At 47.0% G+C, this 19,217-nt stretch overlaps 2 protein-coding genes across 5 annotated transcripts in view; one reads left to right on the plus strand and one right to left on the minus strand.

Moving 5' to 3' along the window:
* Positions 1-5,593: 5,593 nt before the first annotated feature.
* SCNM1 (sodium channel modifier 1) lies at positions 5,594-11,838 on the minus strand. 2 transcript variants are annotated; one of them, XM_069949812.1, is made up of 9 exons: positions 11,563-11,838; positions 10,888-10,958; positions 9,585-9,673; positions 9,072-9,169; positions 8,849-8,940; positions 8,296-8,394; positions 7,642-7,799; positions 6,016-6,151; positions 5,594-5,918 (listed from the first exon to the last, which is right to left on the minus strand). In XM_069949812.1, exons 1-9 carry the CDS (start codon positions 11,611-11,613, stop codon positions 5,819-5,821), a joined length of 894 nt encoding a protein of 297 aa, XP_069805913.1. In that variant the 5' UTR covers positions 11,614-11,838; the 3' UTR covers positions 5,594-5,818. The 2 variants fall into 2 exon arrangements, with proteins under 2 accessions (XP_069805913.1, XP_069805914.1); XM_069949813.1 differs by lacking the exon at positions 8,296-8,394 and having other exon boundaries at positions 11,563-11,724.
* The window catches only part of LYSMD1 (LysM domain containing 1), a 110,695-nt gene continuing 103,249 nt past the window's right edge, over positions 11,772-19,217 (plus strand). For 2 of the 3 annotated variants that reach the window (XR_011359482.1, XM_069949820.1), the window contains exons 1-2: positions 11,772-12,207; positions 14,169-14,464. Coding sequence is in view for 2 of the 3 variants with exons in the window: in XM_069949820.1 (XP_069805921.1) it covers positions 12,043-12,207; positions 14,169-14,464 (461 nt within the window). In the remaining variant the exon portion in view is untranslated. Of the gene's footprint in view, positions 12,208-14,168; positions 14,465-15,790; positions 16,731-19,217 lie in introns of those variants that run through there. The other variant, XM_069949819.1, reaches the window with a different exon arrangement.

Raw genomic sequence — 19,217 nt, forward strand, 5'->3', positions numbered from 1 at the left:
AGAGGAGGTGAGGGGATGATGGGGGTGATAGAGGAGGTGAGGGGATGATGGGGGTGATAAAGGAGGTGAGGGGATGATGGGGGTGATAGAGGAGGTGAGGGGATGATGGGGGTGATAGAGGAGGTGAGGGGATGATGGGGGTGATAGAGGAGGTGAGGGGATGATGGGGGTGATAGAGGAGGTGAGGGGATGATAGAGGAGGTGAGGGGATGATGGGGGTGATAGAGGAGGTGAGGGGATGATAGAGGAGGTGAGGGGATGATAGAGGAGGTGAGGGGATGATAGAGGAGGTGAGGGGATGATGGGGGTGATAGAGGAGGTGAGGGGATGATAGAGGAGGTGAGGGGATGAGGGGGTGACAGAGGAGGGGATGATGGGGGTGATAGAGGAGGTGAGGGGATGAGGGGGTGACAGAGGAGGGGATGATGGGGGTGATAGAGGAGGTGAGGGGATGATGGGGGTGATAGAGGAGGTGAGGGGATGATGGGGGTGATAGAGGAGGTGAGGGGATGATAGAGGAGGTGAGGGGATGATGGGGGTGATAGAGGAGGTGAGGGGATGATAGAGGAGGTGAGGGGATGATGGGGGTGATAGAGGAGGTGAGGGGATGATAGAGGAGGTGAGGGGATGATGGGGGTGATAGAGGAGGTGAGGGGATGATAGAGGAGGTGAGGGGATGATAGAGGAGGTGAGGGGATGATAGAGGAGGTGAGGGGATGATGGGGGTGATAGAGGAGGTGAGGGGATGATAGAGGAGGTGAGGGGATGAGGGGGTGACAGAGGAGGGGATGATGGGGGTGATAGAGGAGGTGAGGGGATGAGGGGGTGACAGAGGAGGGGATGATGGGGGTGATAGAGGAGGTGAGGGGATGATGGGGCAGCGGGGGGTCTAATCGGGGCAGAAAAATCCTATTCAGACCTGAGAGGGATCCGGGCAGCTGTCAGTGAACCGGGCCGGCGAGGACTGGTGGTGCGCGGGGCTCCCCCGCTCCGGGCTGTGACAGGATTGAAATGCGGCCTGGGAGATGGGGCAGCCCCGGCGTCCACCGCCCGCCGCCGCCGCCGCTGTTTCCACCTGGTGGCCCTGGACGCCGGGGCTGCCCCATCTCCCAGGCCGCATTTCAATCCTGTCACAGCCCGGAGCGGGGGAGCCCCGCACACCACCAGTCCTCGCCGGCCCGGTTCACTGACAGCTGGCCGGATCCCTCTCAGGTCTGAATAGGATTTTTCTGCCCCGATTAGACCCCCCGATGCCCCATCATCCCCTCACCTCCATCATCCCCTCACCTCCTCTCTGCCCCCATCGCTCTCGGGTCCGGCAACCGCAGGGGGGGACAGCATGCAGCAGACGCTGCTGTGCCCTGCTCCCCCTGCCATCAGCCTTACTCTCTCCATCTTCCCCCCGCAGCATCTCCAAGCCCGTTCCCCCACAGAACGCTGCTGAGCTGCTGCTGGGGGAAAGAAGGAGAGAGCTGCGGTGACTGGTGCCGGGACATTGCTGGGTGATAGCAATGTCCCGGCACCCAAAGCAAAAGTTTATTAAATTTCTCCCCCTCCGGCGTGGGGGCGGGGGGGAGAGAGAGCTGCACACAGTTCTCCTGTCCACTCACTGTGCGGTCTCTCTCTCCTCCCCGGTTCTCGGGCTGGGACCTCAAGAAAATGGCGCCGCCACCCGCCCCATGTACTGTAGCTGTGTACTGCGCATGTCTATGCACATGCGCAGTACACAGTGATGGAGCCTCCAGTGAAGTGAACCAGACGGACTCCGTCGGTTCACTTCAATGATGTGGAGGTGCCGTATAGTGTCTGTGTGTGTGTCGTGAAATGACGTCACACACAGACACTATAAACATGGCAGCCCCCTGTGCAGCAATACATTTTAGAAAAAAATACTGAAACACTACATTAAAAAAAAAAAAAAACATCCTACAGACTTATTTATACTTATTACTTTTCATTAAAAAATTATCAAAAACGTGACACTGTCCCTTTAAGGAAAATCCCAACAGGTAGCTCACCCTTCAGTGGGGCCTACGGAGATTGTGTAACTTGGTGCCCTCGACCAGCGTTAAGGAGATCATCATAGGCCTCAGGTTACAATATTTTCAATATACAAGCGTCGTTTCTAGAACATTGTAACTTGAGACCAGACCCCAATTAATGTGAATAGCTAGAAGATTGACTAATAATTGTGGCTATTTTACTGGTAAATCCCCAGTATTAGTGAAGTGCATGCAGTGAATGGCTGTCTGGCACGGAACGCGTTGATCTGTTCAGACAACATGAGCTGTACTATTTGGGGTTTTAACATGGATACCTAATAAAGATTTTTGGATTTTAACATCTTTGGAGTGCTGGAATCATCTCCTTTACTGCCTCATGTGCGAATCAAATCTGAGCCACTGTGGAATCCGTGCACCCTCTCCGAATACATTGTACCTCCTGGCATCTGAGAGGAGAGCTGACTTAAATGCATTTAAGTACTGTTAATGGCTGTCTGATATCTCCTCTCTACAGTACAGTGTGATACTACATGTCCTGTACTGCTGTGTGTGTCTAGTATCTCCTCTCTACAGTATAGTGTGATACTACATGTCCTGTACTGCTATGTGCCTAGTATCTCCTCTCTACAGTATAGTGTGATACTACATGTCCTGTACTGATGTGTGTGTCTAGTATCTCCTCTCTACAGTACAGTGTGATACTACATGTCATGTACTGCTGTGTGTGTCTAGTATCTCCTCTCTACAGTATAGTGTGATACTACATGTCCTGTACTGCTGTGTCTAGTATCTCCTCTCTACAGTACAGTGTGATACTACATGTCCTGTACTGCTGTGTGCCTAGTATCTCCTCTCTACAGTACACTGTGATACTACATGTCCTGTACTGCTGTGTGTCTAGTATCTCCTCTCTACAGTATAGTGTGATACTACATGTCCTGTACTGCTGTGTGTCTAGTATCTCCTCTCTATGGTACAGTGTGATACTACATGTCCTGTACTGCTGTGTGCCTAGTATCTCCTCTCTACAGTACAGTGTGATACTACATGTCCTGTACTGCTGTGTGTGTGTCTAGTATCTCCTCTACAGTACAGTGTGATACTACATGTCCTGTACTGCTGTGTGTCTAGTATCTCCTCTCTACAGTATAGTGTAATACTACATGTCCTGTACTGCTGTGTGTCTAGTATCTCCTCTCTAGTGTGATACTACATGTCCTGTACTGCTGTGTGTGTGTCTAGTATCTCCTCTACAGTACAGTGTGATACTACGTCCTGTACTGCTGTGTGTTTCTGGTATCTCCTCTCTACAGTACAGTGTGAGGCTATGTTCACATTATGTAACAGACCGGCCGTTCCGGATGATCTTTAGTGCCGCAGAGTTCTAATGTGGGCTCATTCGTGCGCGCCCAGATCAGTACTCCCCACAGCACACTATAGAGCGTACGGCCATAGTGTGCACTGACAGGGTTTTCTGTGGCCGCTATTCAATGAATAGCTGCCGCAGAAAATTGACATGACAGAAGGCAGCACTACGTAAGTTCCGTGGGAATCACGGCTGTTGTAACAACGGAACTTACGTTGTGTGAACATAGCCTGACACTCCTTGTCCTGTACTGCTGTGTGTGTCTAGTATCTCCTCTGTAAAGTATAGTGTGATTGAAGCATATTACAAAGATATATAACTTTGTAATGTGTTTTAATTACTGGGAAAAAGCTTCTTGCTGGAGTACCCCTCTAAGGGTATGTTCACACTGAGCAAATGTGTAGGAATCCCGCCTGCCTCAGTGTCAAACATTGTGTCTACGTGAGAGCTTCTGCGTAAAGAATTGACATGTCAATTCTTTGGGCGGACAGCGGAGGCGCACAAGCTCTGACGTAGACACAATGTTTGACACTGAGGCAGGCGGGATTCCTACACATTTGCTCAGTGTAAACATATCCTTAAAGGGGTACTCCAGCGAAGAAGTATACAAGATATATAAGATAAGATATATACTGACCAGCTCTAGTCCTAATTCTTGTGTACACCCATGGTGGCTAATCCTTAGGAGTATCCTGAAACTACATGTACTCTTTCCCTGAAATTGTATCTCCGGAGACTGATGAAGTTCCCAGTCCCTGGACTAAGGGTACTATTACATGGCCTGATAATATCTGTAAACAAGCGCCGATCTGCTAGATCGGCGCTCGTTTACTGGGCCTATTACACGGCCCGATAATCGTTTAACAAGGGCTGCATGGACATAGTTACCGATATCCTTGCAGCCCTTGCTTAAACCACATATATTACCTAGCCATGGTCCAGGGCTTCCCCTGCGCTCTGCTTCTCCCCGGGTCCCGTGCGCTGCAGCTTCAGAGCGGCCTATCTCAGCTGACAGGCTGCTCAGCCAATCAGTGGCCGCGGCGGTCCCGGCCTGCAATTGGCTAAGCAGACTGTCAGCTAAGACAGGCAGCTCTGAAGCTGCAGCGCACGGGACCCGGGGAGAAGCAGAGCGCAGGGGAAGCCCTGGACCATGGCTAGGTAATGTATGCACTTTGCAAATCGTCAGCTGGGCACTGCCGCGAACATAGTGGTGCACAGTCGGTGCCCGACAATTATAGACCCGAACCTATATCAACGAACAGCCGATGAATGTTATCCTTGGCTGATCGTTGTGTTTATTACACGGCCAGTAGGGCCGATTATCATTCCGTGTAATAGTACCCTAACACTGACGCCATCTTCTCATGTGTACGTCTTTCTGGCACATTAGTAGTAGTAGGGAAAAAAAAAACATATAATTTCTAGGCACCTCTCACAAGGACAGTGTATAACCAGTATATAACCAGCCACAGCTCGCCAATCTGCATAGATAAAAGGTACACTTTGAATTATAAAAATATGTGACACATTGTGTTTCCATTGCATGTAGTTGGCTGGACTGTCTGCAGTAGTCACACCTGTACTTCCTTTCCCTTACTTGTCTGGCCAATCACAGGACAACATCCACCCCTCTCTGCTATGACATGACACAGTGTTAGAGAAATTATACTGAGCTGATTAAGCTGACACTGTGCTAGGAATGACTCACACAGAGCAGTCATATAGGTGGCTAGACATGAGCGAGTTCATTACTGCTCTGCTGCTATTTCTTTCCTTTCTGGCCATATAGCACCCTGCAAGCCGAGACCATCAGTAACCCCCTCTCCCTCCACATGCTAGGTATAGAGACTAGAGAATCTACAGTACTAAAGCGCTTCGCTATGCTTGGCCATTGGCTTGTCAGCCAGCTGCCTTTGAATCTTTCTGTGTAAATGGACCCTTAGATGAACAGGATTTTCCAGCAAGACAATAGGACAAGTTACACGGCTAGTAATGTCTGACATTGGGTAGAGGTGCAGAGTTTTTGCTCTGTGGATCCCCCCCTCCAGCAGCCAGCATGGCTCCAGATACCGTGACCTTATGGAGACCCTCCTGGCCCATCTAGCTGCTGTCCATGCTGCACATGGTGTTACTCTGGGCGGTAGCTGCTGCTCATACTAAAGTGACCCTACTATGTGCATATCTGAGAGTACAGTGGTGAGTTTAATAAAAAATAGAGAAAAAATAAAAAAATATATATATTTCATAGTCCACATTCTTTACAGTAATATTAAATACAAATTCACACAGTCATTTTACCAGTCAGTTATCAGTATAGCACTGAATTCCTGAGGATACAGCACCCTCTGGTGGGCTGAGGAGTGAACAGCGGATTACACAGTCATGTACAGCAAGTATGGGCCGTTTGGTCGTCCTCATGGCGGCTGCATCAGAGACCCTGCACCAGGTGTCATGGCGGGGGCATTGCTGGAGGCTCTTCTTCATCGGAGTCAAACTCCACATTTTCATCTTTCACCCACTTCCCTGTACCGTCCGGAACCCACCCAGAGCTGCGGAGAAGAGGACAGTGAGAAGCTACCACAAAGTGCCCGACTGGGGTGTCACCACATGGGGCGCCATAACCATCACCAGTAAGATGGTGCTTACCTCCTCAGAGACAGGTAGTGCTCCATTACTCGTCTTCTCTCAGGGTCATCACTAGGATCCTCACCGCTCTCTGAGGATTTCTGCGTCTTCTTCTTATTTTTAAAATTTTTCTTGAACTGAGACTGTTTGCAGATCCCTGAGAAATAGTGACTACTGAGTATAAGGAGAACTACTGAGTGTACAAATATACTAATACCCAGGTTATACCAGCATATCCATATATACTGGAAATACCCAGGTTATACCAGCTGTACATATATAATTATATACAGGAGATACCCAGGTTATACCAGCTGTCCATATATAATTATATACAGTATATACCCAGGTTATACCAGCTGTCCATATATAATTATATACAGGAGATACCCAGGTTATACCAGCTGTACATATATAATTATATACAGAAGATACCCAGGTTATACCAGTTGTACATATATATTATGTACAGGAGATCCCCAGGTTATACCAGCTGTACATATATAATTATATACAGGAGATCCCCAGGTTATAGTAGCTGTAAATATATAATTATATACAGGAGATCCCCAGGTTATACCAGCTGTACATATATAATTATATACAGAAGATCCTCAGGTTATACCAGCTGTACATATATAATTATATACAGGAGATACCCAGGTTATACCAGCTGTACATCTATAATTATATATAGGAGATACCCAGGTTATACCAGCTGTACATATATAGTTATATACAGGAGATACCCAGGTTATACCAGCTGTACATATATAATTATATACAGTAGATACCCAGGTTATACCAGCTGTACATATATAATTATATACAGGAGATAAACAAAACACAACAATCACTGAACTCAGGGAGAACAGTGAAACATTCCAATGGAGTACTCATTTACGAGTCTCCATTGATTGTCCCATACAAAATTTGAATATGCAAAAAAGGGGTCCGTGGAGCCTCAGTTACGAGTCTCAAAACACGGAATAGCCAGATATCCCTCTCTCCAGAGAAGGAAGCCCATTGCCAAGGGGTGCCTCCTAGTTCAGTGATTGTTGTGTTTTGTTGGTCATTGTTATCATTGCCCCAGTAGCCAGAATCCTGCTCCACACTGATGAGGGGCAAATACCCCGAAACTGCAGTCTGTGGATGGATGCCTAGCCTTGGTTACCCTTGTCTTATGTCGTTATACTCGCCACAGAGTTAGACTTTGACTCACAGGGGCCACCCTGGTGTTTCCTTATTTGGGTCCTAAAGCTCGCAACAGAGTGAGGACCTGAGGGACTACGTATCAGGGTGGTTTGGTGCTCTCCCCACTAGGAGGTACCCCCTGGCAATGGGCTTCCTTCTCTGGAGAGAGGGATATCTGGCTATTCCCGTGTTTTGAGACTCGTAACTGAGGCTCCACGGACCCCTTTTTTGCTATATATACAGGAGATACCCAGGTTATACCAGCTGTACATAAATAATTACATACCCAGGTTATACCAGCATACTACAAATCACTATAGGTGTCTGACAATAACCTTGCTGATTATTTTCAGCGACAACCAGCAGAATAGTGAGTGCAGCTCTGGAGTGATTTCGAATGATTACAGGATAAAAAAAGAATAGAAAGTGAATCCCTCCTTCTCTGTTGATCACCTGTGGGGCCGCTCCTTGGCTCAGGACAGGACGTCTCCGCTGCAGTCTGGGGCAGGACAGGCCAACTACTTATTGGTGTGCTGCTCTGAGGAGATGACAAGGATTGGGGGGGCTCCTCAGTCTTAGAAGACTTTTCCTTCCTTCTCACATCTTCTGGCCTGTAATAAAGACCGACATTAAAGGGGTTATCCAGCGCTAATAAAAAACGGCCACTTTCTTCCAGAGACAGCCCCACTCTTGTCTCCAGCTTGGGCGGGGTTTTGCTGCTCAGTTCCATTGAAATGAATGGAGCTTAATTGCAAACTGCACCTGAACTGGAGACAAGAGTCGTGTTGTCTTTGAAACAAAGTGGCCATGTTTTTGTAGCACTGGATAACCCCTTTAAATGTAACATAAAATTTTTTATCAGCAACATTAAAGGGGATAGCCAGGATCAGAAAGAACACACAGCTACTTTCTTCCAAAAACAGCGCCACCCCTGTCCTCCGGTTGTGTGTGGTATTACAATTCAACTCCATTCACTCCTATGGAACAGAGCTGCAAAACAAACACCCCACCTGAGGACAGGAGAGGCGCTGTTTCTGGAAGAAGTGGCCACATTTTTCAAACCTGGATAACCTGTTTAACCCCAACTAGAGGGGCAGATGATCTCACCTATTGGAGATACTTATATCTGCTTTTCCAATTGTGGGAACAGGGTAGCAATGCCTTAAGGAGTCTCTGCAGGGTCCAGAATTGACAATTAACAAGGACCTATGGGGGAGGGCGACACATACTTAAAGGGGTATTCCACTCAAACATAACTTTTGATATGTTGCTGCCCATGGTGAGAGTAACAAGTCATTCCATACTGGCAGGCTGTATCTGCAACATTGTAGCTTCTTTGTAATGCTGGGAGGATTAATCACAGTGAGCTCATTAGCAGCTTGACCTCCGATTAACCGTCCCAGCATTACAGATAAGCTACAAAGTTGCAGATACAGCCAGTCAGGGACTTGTTTACATCATCTGTCTCAGAGCGGAGGACAGAGAGAAAAGCTCACACACAGATTTTATGTGTTTTTAGCAGAAAGCAGCAGCTGAGAACTGGGGAAGGAGACTGAATAGATAATAACACATATGGAAGGAATTGTTAGTCTTGGGCAGCAGCATACCAAATATTATGTTTGAGTGGAATATCCCTTTAAATACCAGTACAGTCTAATACCTGTTTCTGGAGCAGCAGCTATTATATGGTGCAGCCTTCAGCAATGCATGCTGGGTAATCTTCTTGGTCTGTTCCAGGAGAGGAGCCGGAGGCTGAAGAGACAGGAACAGATTCATTACCAGTCATTTCCTATTTACACGAGAAGAGAAGAGGGGATAACCCCCCCCCCCTTATTATGGGTTATGTCCTATGATACGACTGATGACCCCCAGGGGGCACAGACCTGCTCCCCGGCCTTTTCTGCCCGGACGTACTCCTCGTGCTGCCGCTTCTGAACTGCGTTTCTGTGAGCCGCCTTCTTTCCATAGAATCTCTGCATATCTGGAAGGAAGAGAGGATCAACAGGACTCCACGAAACATAATGGGGGAGATTTATCAAACCTGGTGTAAAGTGAAACTGGCTCAGTTGCCCCTAGCAACCAATCAGATTCCACCTTTCATTCCTCACAGACTCTTTGGAAAATGAAAGGTGGAATCTGATTGGTTGCTAGGGGCGACTGGGCCAGTTTCACTTTACACCATGTTTGATAAATCTCCCCCTATGTCTATTACTAAACATCCACATCAGTGTTCACATCCATCCTGGCTCCAGTATATGTGTGGACATTGATGTGGATGGTGGGTGCACATTGTAGTGTACAATGTTCACATGATAACACTGAGCCGATACATCAGACCTGTAAGGGTTGTCATGGGGTCACAGCAGCCACATACTGATATCATAGGAGGTACTCACAGGCTATGTGCTTCTTTCCACGCCGGTGCACGGACAGCATATCGATGGTGTCAAAGACCGGTCTGTGGTGACACACGGTGCAAGCATACCTGAGGAAGAACAAACATCAACAGGGTATCAGAGCAGAGCCGCAGAACAAGACTGCTAATCTGGAACCCAATAGTCTGGAAGGACTGATATGCAAGCGTTTACGACCCTGAAACACGTTGGTGGTTATCCCTGCATTTGATGTTATGGTGTGTACTCATAACCCTAAAACATGTTGGTGGTTATCCCAACACCTGATGTGTGTGTACTCATGACCCTGAAACATGTCGGTTGTTATCCCAGCACCTGATGTAATGGTGTGTACTCATGACCCTGAAACATGTTGGTTGTTATCCCAGCACCTGATGGGATGGTGTGTACTCATGGCCCTGAAACACGTTGGTGGTTATCCCAGCACCTGATGTGTGTGTACTCAGTACCCTGAAACACGTTGGTGGTTATCCCTGCATCTGATGTGATGGTGTGTACTCAGTACCCTGAAACACGTCGGTGGTTATCCCAGCACCTGATGTGATGGTGTGTACTCATGGCCCTGAAACACGTTGGTGGTTATCCCTTCATCTGATGTGATGGTGTGTACTCAGTACCCTGAAACACGTTGGTGGTTATCCCTGCATCTGATGTGATGGTGTGTACTCATGACCCTGAAACACGTCGGTGGTTATCCCAGCACCTGATGTGTGTGTACTCAGTACCCTGAAACACGTTGGTGGTTATCCCTGCATTTGATGTGATGGTGTGTACTCAGTACCCTGAAACACGTCGGTGGTTATCCCAGCACCTGATGTGATGGTGTGTACTCATGACCCTGAAACACGTTGGTGGTTACCCCAGCACCTGATGTGTGTGTACTCATGACCCTGAAACATGTTGGTGGTTATCCCAGCACCTGATGTGATGGTGTGTACTCATGACCCTGAAACACGTCGGTGGTTATCCCAGCACCTGATGTGATGGTGTGTACTCATGACCCTGAAACACGTCGGTGGTTATCCCAGCACCTGATGTGATGGTGTGTACTCATGACCCTGAAACACGTTGGTGGTTATCCCAGCACCTGATGTGTGTGTACTCATGACCCTGAAACATGTTGGTAGTTATCCCCCTTCATCTGATGACATCACCGTCATCCTCTGCTGAGTCCTGGAAGGTCCGTGGTCCTGAAAAAAACTTATCACTCCTATAGGGTAGTGCGGTAGTCATGTGACCTTTTCTGTTGTCAACAAGTCAGCAAAAGAGAACAGATTCCACTCACTGGCCATTTTTGAGGAGCAGCGCTTCATCCTCAGGGATGTAACTGGCCAAAAGGTCGGCGACTCTCCTTTTCTGTACCACAAAAAAAAATAAGAATAAAAATTAAGAATTTTAAAGCAATACTGTACCTCCAGACACCGCTCCCAAACCCCCGGTACTGGTCAAAGGGGCGGAGCCTGTGCCGAGGCCTGCAGCACCACTCCTCCTCCAAGGGCTGGATATTTTGGCAGACCTAGGCCCCGCCCCTTGGACACTGTGTCACCCCGCCATGATAAAAGAACCTTTTTTTTTTTTTTTTTACACAAATACCGGCTGAAGAAAACGGGTGACTCCAGACCAGGAAAATCTGATGACGGGTAGCGGGGCTTGGAGGCGGCGTCTGAAAATACAATACTGCTTCAATCTCTCCCCTCTAAATCCTCACTGGTAGCTGCCATACTTGTCTATTTGACTCCACCCACTTAAAGTGAAAAATCTGCAATTGTTACAAACCAGGAAAGCCCAAGCCTTATAATGTGGGCACTACAAATCCCAGAATGCCATCTCCAGCTAACAAGGAGTATGAACCTGTAGCCCCCAAACAAGGAGGAGAGCTGGAACCTGCTCAGGCCATGCTTAGAGTTGTAGTCCCCCACAGCACAGCCTCCCCGCTAAACACTCTTCATATATTCCTCACCTTCAGTACGTTCAGCTGGCTGCCATCGTCTCCTTCCCGTTTAAACGACATCTTAAACGCTAACCGGCCACCGTAGTTACACGCAAAGCCTCATGGGAGATGTAGTTTGCGCGGACACGCACGTTCTCGCGAGTTACGTCCTGTCGCGCGTTGCACTCTGGGAAGTGTAGTCTTTTCTGCGTCAGAGCGCTACGCCTTTCCTGGTCCTCGTGACTACACTTCCCAGGCTGCTTTGCCGCTGTCACCGCTGGACAGCTGCGGCTGACCACTACATGCGATAGAAGGGGCTCCCAGCACTGTCACTCAGGGCTGGTGACTTGTCAATGGGAAGTGAGGAGAGCCCCTGCTGGAATCCCCCTCCCAGGTCATGTGATGCACAAGATGTTGTCTGTTCTCCTGTAATTACATTATTTCCTCAGCTTCTTCTTGATGTCCATCATGTGACAGTGTGAGGAGCCTCATTGTGCTGCTGCAGGAAGCATGGCCTCCAGGGAAGGGGACTCCGGGCTGCTGCGGGGCTCCAGGACACGATCCTATGGGAGCCTGGTCCAGACGCCGTACTCTCCGGCCAGGGTCCGCAAGGTGGACCACCTCGTCCAGCCGGGGGACACGCTGCAGGGGCTGGCGCTGAAGTATGGCGTCACGGTGAGTATACACGTCTCCGGGGGACTGTAAGGCTCAGCATGCCCGGGAAACTGTCTGCTGTCTAATAGTGTGGGACTACAACTCCCAGCATGCCCCAGAAACCGTCTGCTGTCTAACAGTGTGGGACTACAACTCCCAGCATGCCCGGGAAACTGTCTGCTGTCTAATAGTGTGGGACTACAACTCCCAGCATGCCCAAGAAACTGTCTGCTGTATCATATTGTGGGACTACAACTCCCAGCATGCCCGAGAAACCGTCTGCTGTCTAATTGTGTGGGACTACAACTCCCAGCATGCCCGAGAAACCGTCTGCTGTCTAATTGTGTGGGACTACAACTCCCAGCATGCCAGAGAAACCGTCTGCTGTCTAATAGTGTGGGACTACAACTCCCAGCTTCCCCGAGAAACAGTCTGCTGTCTAATAGTCTGGGACTACAACTCCCAGCATGCCAGAGATATACCGTCTGCTGTCTAATATTGTGGGACGCAAAATATTCAGGAACTACATCTCCCAGCTCAACCTAGAGTTCACTGTGGTGTCGAACTATAACTTCCAGCATGTCCATACAGTAAGCCCTAGCAGAGTTATAGGTCTCAGCACGCCCATTTTCGGGTAGCACACTGTTGTTGTGGGACTATAACTCCCAGCTCAACCTAGAAGTCGTGTGTAGAGATAATTTCATATACATACAAGAGCTTGTGGTTTTCAGACACTGTGGAACTATAACTCCCAGCATGTTCACTACTTGTAGCGCTTCTTACCAACTGGCAGAAGCTTTAACTCTTTGGTTGGGGCACTGTAAGGCCAAGCATGTCCAACAAAGCCGTCTACAGAGGCAGCCATTGCAGAACTATAGGTCCCAGCAAGCCTGTTATGGGTTATCGTACTCACAGTTCATGTACAGCTGTGTGGTACTACAACTCTCAGCAGTGTCATATTGGGCAGATTACATATGTAACAGCTGAAGGATGTCTGGGCATGCTGGGAGTTGTAGTTTTGTTTAGTGCGTTGTCATGAGCGCCCCCTGTGGGTGACGCTGACTCCACTCGTGGTTTATCAGCACTTCCCCTCAGAATTGGGTAATTTTTTACTTCATCTTCTTGCTTCATGCTGGTAAACGTTCTCTTCCTCTGTTTCTAGGAAAGCTGTGTCACCACCAATATGGCTGCTCACATCACTCTATGGTTATTACCCTAAAATCGCCATTCTGGGGTGTGGGAAAGCTGGATGACCACCAATATGGCTGCTCACATCACTCTATGGTTATTAGCCCAAAATCGCCATTCTGGGGTGTGGGAAAGCTGGATGACCACCAATATGGCTGCTCACATGACTTCACAGTTATTCACCCGGATATCCTCTTTACCTGTAGTCGCCATTCTAGGGTCTGGGAAAGCTGGGTGATGACCAATAGGGCTGCTCACATGACTCCACAGTTATTAGCCTGGAATCGCCATTTTGGGGTCTGGGAAAGCTGTGTCACCACCAATATGGCTGCTCACATGAATCTCCAGCCCAAATATCCGCTTCTCCTCTAGTTGCCATTCTGGGGAGTAGGAAAGCTGGGTGGCCACCAATATGGCTGCTCCCATGAATCCCCAGCCCATATATCCCCTTCTCCTCTAGTTGCCATTCTGGGGTGTAGGAAAGCTGGGTGACCATTTGGATCTTGCTTTGAATTGCTATAATACATTCTACTTTCCTAGAGTCCTGAACAGCAGGGTTGTCACTGGACAAGTGGGGGGCACTAGGCCTATCAGGATGCAGGGAAATATGGGTGACAACCTCGCTGTATTAGTATGAGGTGCGAGGTACGTAGATGCCCCATCCATGTGACAAGGAGTGGCAGCATTATGATGGTAAAGGTCACATGACTTCCCTTATGTGGTACGAGGAGGCCGCACCTCGCGAATCGTGGGTCATGTGACCTCTCTTAATCGGATTTGTCTCTTTTCCGCAGATGGAGCAGATCAAGCGAGCGAACCGCCTCTACACCAACGACTCCATCTTCCTTAAAAAGTACCTCAGCATCCCCGTCCCCTTCGAACAACCAGAGCTGACCAATGGGGAGTCTCCTACTGAGGGCTCGGAGACGGCGGGGGAAAAGACGGGCACGGCGAGCCGCCCTCAGCGCAGCATGTCCGTGGACGCCCGCAAGGACGATGTTACCGTTGTCGACTTCATGACCAAATTAGATACTCGAATCCGCGTCTCCAAGAGGGCGGCGGTGAAGAAGATGAAAGAGGTGGAGTCTGTGTAAGTAACTCTGCACATGTGCGGTAACCCATGGCAACCAGTCATACCTATAGGCATATATTGGTTAAGCGTGTACCTATCATTCAATCAAACTTCTAACGTTTGTATGGGTGGGGGTCCGGGTGCTGAGGTAAAGAGCGGCTGGGGGATATCAGCAGGTCCCCTTTAAGTGGTCCTCTATACAGAATTAGAAAAACATGGAAGTTTGCTTCCAGAAAGAGCACCACCCCTGTCCTCAGGTTGTGTGCGGTATTACCACTTGGCTCCATCCACTTCGATAGAACTGTGCTGCAAAACCCCACACCCAAACTGTCTTTGTCTCTGGAAAAAAAGCGGCCATGTTTTTTTTAAGGCTGGTTTCACACAATCAACCCAATTTTTGTGCACGCATCCGTTTCAGTACTTTTTTTTTTTATATAATGGAAGTCCGTGGGTAAAACAAATCCAAATGGATAACACAAAATTGCATCTGTTTTTCCATCCAGGGGGAATCCAGCTCCTATAGGGCCCGTTCACACTATGGAATTGGTGTGGAGATTCCCGCTCAGTAACCCCACCCGCTGACTCGATTCTGTAGTGTGAACAGGCCCTTTAAGGGAAACTGACAGCACAGATATGCATATAACCATGCTGTCAGTCTCCAGATGCCGATCACACAAGCATCGCATACATACTTCCAGCGATGCTGTGTGATCCGGCATCTTCATTCTGGGCTGTCAATCAGTGTGAAGTAGGCGGGGTGGCGGCTTGGAGACACAGCAGTGTGGTTGGGCACAGACAGTGTCACAGACCCTCCTCTGTGACACTGTCAGCTTTTCTTTTTTTTTACTGAAGATGCCGGATCACACAGCATCACTGAAGGTATATATGAAAAGCTTGTGTGATCAGCATCTGGAAAAATCTGTCCAGGTGGGACATGTGATCCCACCTGGACAGATTGTTAAATAGGGTTTGCCGTATCTGGAGCCGGACATCCTTCTTTCCTCATCTATGCATTTGCTGTGCCTTACTTTCACTCAACTTTTATGCTATAGTGACAAAAAAAATGCCTGTCCTTATTCTGGGCTTAGGAGTCCAGTGGGCGGTCCTACTCAGTGATTGACATCCTTCTTCTATGATTTTTCAATCACTGAGTAGGACGGCCCATCCACTGGACTCCTAAGGATCAATAGGATCAATAAATGACAAGTTCTTCTTAATGTTTTCCAATAAACCTATATATCAATCCGCTCAGCTCCTCCCCCTTCATAACATGCGGCCTTCTGATTGGATGGCACTTTTCATGGTTTAGTTTAAAGACATTTTAATTCTATTTCTTACTTTCAGAGCCCAAGATGAAGACTCCACCAGAGCAGCCAGCGGCTACCAGAGCCCGAGAAGAGAGGGCTCCCCCCAAATATCCCAGCGTTCCCTGCTCGGACCGGTCCCTCTCACCGTCACCACGCGGGCCACTGCCCTACGAGATCGAGAAGATGAGATTTTCCATCTCTGACCTCAACCTCTTTATTTTAATTCATTTGTTTTAACATTTAAAAAAAAATTCCAATTTCTGAAAAAAAATTGGCAATTTTTTTTTTTAATGTGACTTTCTGTAATTAGGCGCTGAAATCCCGAATTCTAAATGTGGCTGAAATTAACCCTCACGCTGTGTCCCAGGACAGTGATTCCTTTAGTTATTTTTTTTTTTACTATAATTTCTTTTTTTAGACTTTTAATGAATAGAAAGTAGATTTTTTTAGTTGTTTTTCCTCTCAGGGTCTATATATTAAAAATTCTATGCAGAGGTAAAAAATACGATGTATTTTTTTATCTGAAATTTTTTGTGTGAATTTAGATAAAATCCAAGATTTGCATCGCTGGTTCAGGCGCAGATTATCCCAATTCTTTGGGTGTAGCTACCCGGTAATCCACATTAGAATTTTTTTTTAGGATAAGTAGTGGATTTTTCCAATAGGAAAATCCATTATGTAGACAAGGCCTTGTACTGCCCCCCTCCCCCCCATCTTTGTCCCACCATTTACTTTTAATTTATACACATACCAGGGCAAAAGTATGTTCACCCCATATTATCCCAAAGCCATATATATGTCTTTGGAGGTGGTTCTCTGTTGGATAGACTTGCCCTGGTTGTGGAGTTTCAGCTACAAGGACCATGAGGGTAACGGCACTGATGTTGGGTGATAGAGCTGGACTTGTAGCTGAATCTTTTATGTCATGGACTGTAATTTTATTCATGAGGACATGGTCATACTGAGATAGAAAAGGACCTAGCTTTACACTCCTCTAGGACCTAGCTTTACACTCCTCCAGCAGCCTCTTGGCATTGTGTATCTCAGGCCTGTATACAGTTTCCCAGCCATGGAAAGCTCTTGATGACCACTTCTTCCTCTGACATTCGCACCTCTGAGGTCTTCACATATTATGAACTTCAACCATGCGCCCCGAGGAGAGGACGCGGTCATACTGAGACTGGCTTTACACTTCTCCAGCAGCCTCTTGGCATTGTGTATCTCAGGCCTGTATACAGTTGTGTATACAGCCGTGGAAAGCTCCGGATGAGCAGTTCTTGCTATGAGATGGTCTCTTCTGAGGTCTTTACCATGTCTGTCCTTACTAATGACCAGGACAGCTCTAGGACATCCAACATCTCGAAAAATGACCTTTTGGAGAGGTGAAATCTTATGCTTGTGCCACATTCAAAGTCATCAGTAGTACTACTGCTTGTCTAAGGAGGCTTCTTTGAGCTGCAGCTGACATGCGCATACTTTGGGACATTTCCGTCATACACACAGTATACCGTATAGTGCTAATGCAGTGACAGCTGTGACATTGTTCTACCAGTAATCTGCCAGAGGAGGGCGCCATTGTTCTAAAAAAAAAAAGTTTCCTGTTACCCTGGTACCATATTTCTGTGTTTTTGTGCCTATAAGACTTTCTGCTGCAGTATAGGTTTATTTCTATGTAGATGCTTTCCTGCACTGCTGTAAATGATTTGCCGTAAAGCATCATATTTGCTGTCAATGTAATTTTTTATCTTCTAGTTTATAGGGACGGATGTGTGAGGATGTATGTTACAGTACAGGTTAGATTAAAGGTTATTACATCAGTCGGGGTGGAATCTGTAGATGGTTAGGATAATTTGTTTTTCATTAAATGCTGTAAATGGGGTTAAAGTCCTGGTCACTTAGCCATGCGAGGCAGCGGCCTTTGAACCACACTTGTACAATGTAACCCGCACTCCAGTAAGGTTATACAATAACTACTATAGAATCCTGAGAATTTACACTGATTGTCACCCAACTTTCCCAGGTGCCTGAATAGTATATAATTGTTCAGTCATTCCTCAGTCACATAAAGAGGCATAAGGAAACATGGCTCCCTTTGTCTGGTATTGCAGCTCACCTCCATTAAAGTGCTGCTGAGTTGCAACACCTGACACAACCTGTGGACAGGTAAGCAGCCATGTTTTTCTAAGCTTGTATAGTCTCTCTAAGGATATAGCTTTTACTGTTTAGAGGTCTAGAACTGTAGTGGGAGCTGGATGGTCACCCAGAAGAGAGAAATTAAAGGGTTATTCCTAACAGTTTCTCTCTCGAGATCGGTGGGGGTCCCAGTGGTAGGACCCCCACTTAGCTTGTTATCCCCTATCGTGTGGGAATATCCCTTTCAATGTTTGCAGTGGTTAATAAGTAAAATTATAAATGACTATTATTTTTGTGTGCGTGCTCTGTAAAGTATGACCACAATGATAGTTGCGAACTTTTTATTTTCTTACTATGATGTACACTGTAGACAGCCATGTTTTGTGAACAAATATTTATTCCTTTTTTTTTTTTTTTTATTAACTGTCTTTTTACCTTTTTATGTTTGTATCACTGTTAAAATAAAACATAGAAAAAATGTGAGGTGCGAAACCAGCCAATATTATAGGTTTCACTGTATGCTGGATATGTGTCGCTGCGGCTGTATACGAATAAATGGTTGACATATTGAGTCATATACACTTTTCTGATCTGGATAGGGCGCTTTTCACACCATGTTTGCATCCAGTTACCCAATGGAGGCTGAAAAATATCATTTTGGCCTCTATTTGGGTATTATGTTTTTTGCTGAATGTCATAGCGCAGAACTCTGTACTAAAGATCCTGTGAAAAAAATTGTATGTTTCTATGTATAATTCTTTTCATATAGGGGTCATGTATGTTACTTTGTGGCATCCAATATAGCTGTATGGCAAAAATTATAGATGAGCACCACCAGTATTCAAATGCCAAGCAATCCGCCTCGAGCACGCTCAAGACAGATCACTCAGCATTTGAATACCTGTGGCTGGAGAAGTTGGATGCAGCCCTAGGGAGTCCCGGAAAACAGGGATACAGCCTATGGCCTATGGCTTCATCCATGTTTTCCAGGAAGTTCTCGGGCTGCATCCAACTTCATCAGCCACCTATATTCAAATGCTAAACGATCAGACTCAAGCAAGCTTAATGTCTGTAAAGAAGTCCCCTGATGTATACCTGGACTTGGACCCCACAAAAACATGGTGTGAAAAGAGCCTATTATGGAGGTGGTCTATAAAAGGTAAAATTCACCTTTTGAGATAAGAGGCAATGCTTAAGTTTTGTAGAAATTTTGTATCAAATAATTTATTCTGTTTAGTGTAATGCTTTCTGAAAAGTTGGCCAAAAATAATAATAAAAAAATTAAGTGAAAAACGAGTACTTTCTTTATTAAAGGGATATTCCACTTAAGA

Source organism: Dendropsophus ebraccatus, chromosome 13 (genome assembly GCF_027789765.1).
Source record: "Dendropsophus ebraccatus isolate aDenEbr1 chromosome 13, aDenEbr1.pat, whole genome shotgun sequence".
In the NCBI taxonomy this organism is placed as follows: domain Eukaryota; kingdom Metazoa; phylum Chordata; class Amphibia; order Anura; family Hylidae; genus Dendropsophus; species Dendropsophus ebraccatus.

Coding starts and splice junctions, on each gene's coding strand:
- SCNM1 (XM_069949812.1), bottom strand. CDS start 11,613: ATGTCGTTTAAACGGGAAGGAGACGATGGCAGCCAGCTGAACGTACTG. Junction 9,170..9,584: donor TGGAAAGAAGCACATAGCCT/GTGAGTACCTCC, acceptor TCTTCCTTCCAG/ATATGCAGAGATTCTATGGA. Junction 5,919..6,015: donor CACTACCTGTCTCTGAGGAG/GTAAGCACCATC, acceptor TCTTCTCCGCAG/CTCTGGGTGGGTTCCGGACG.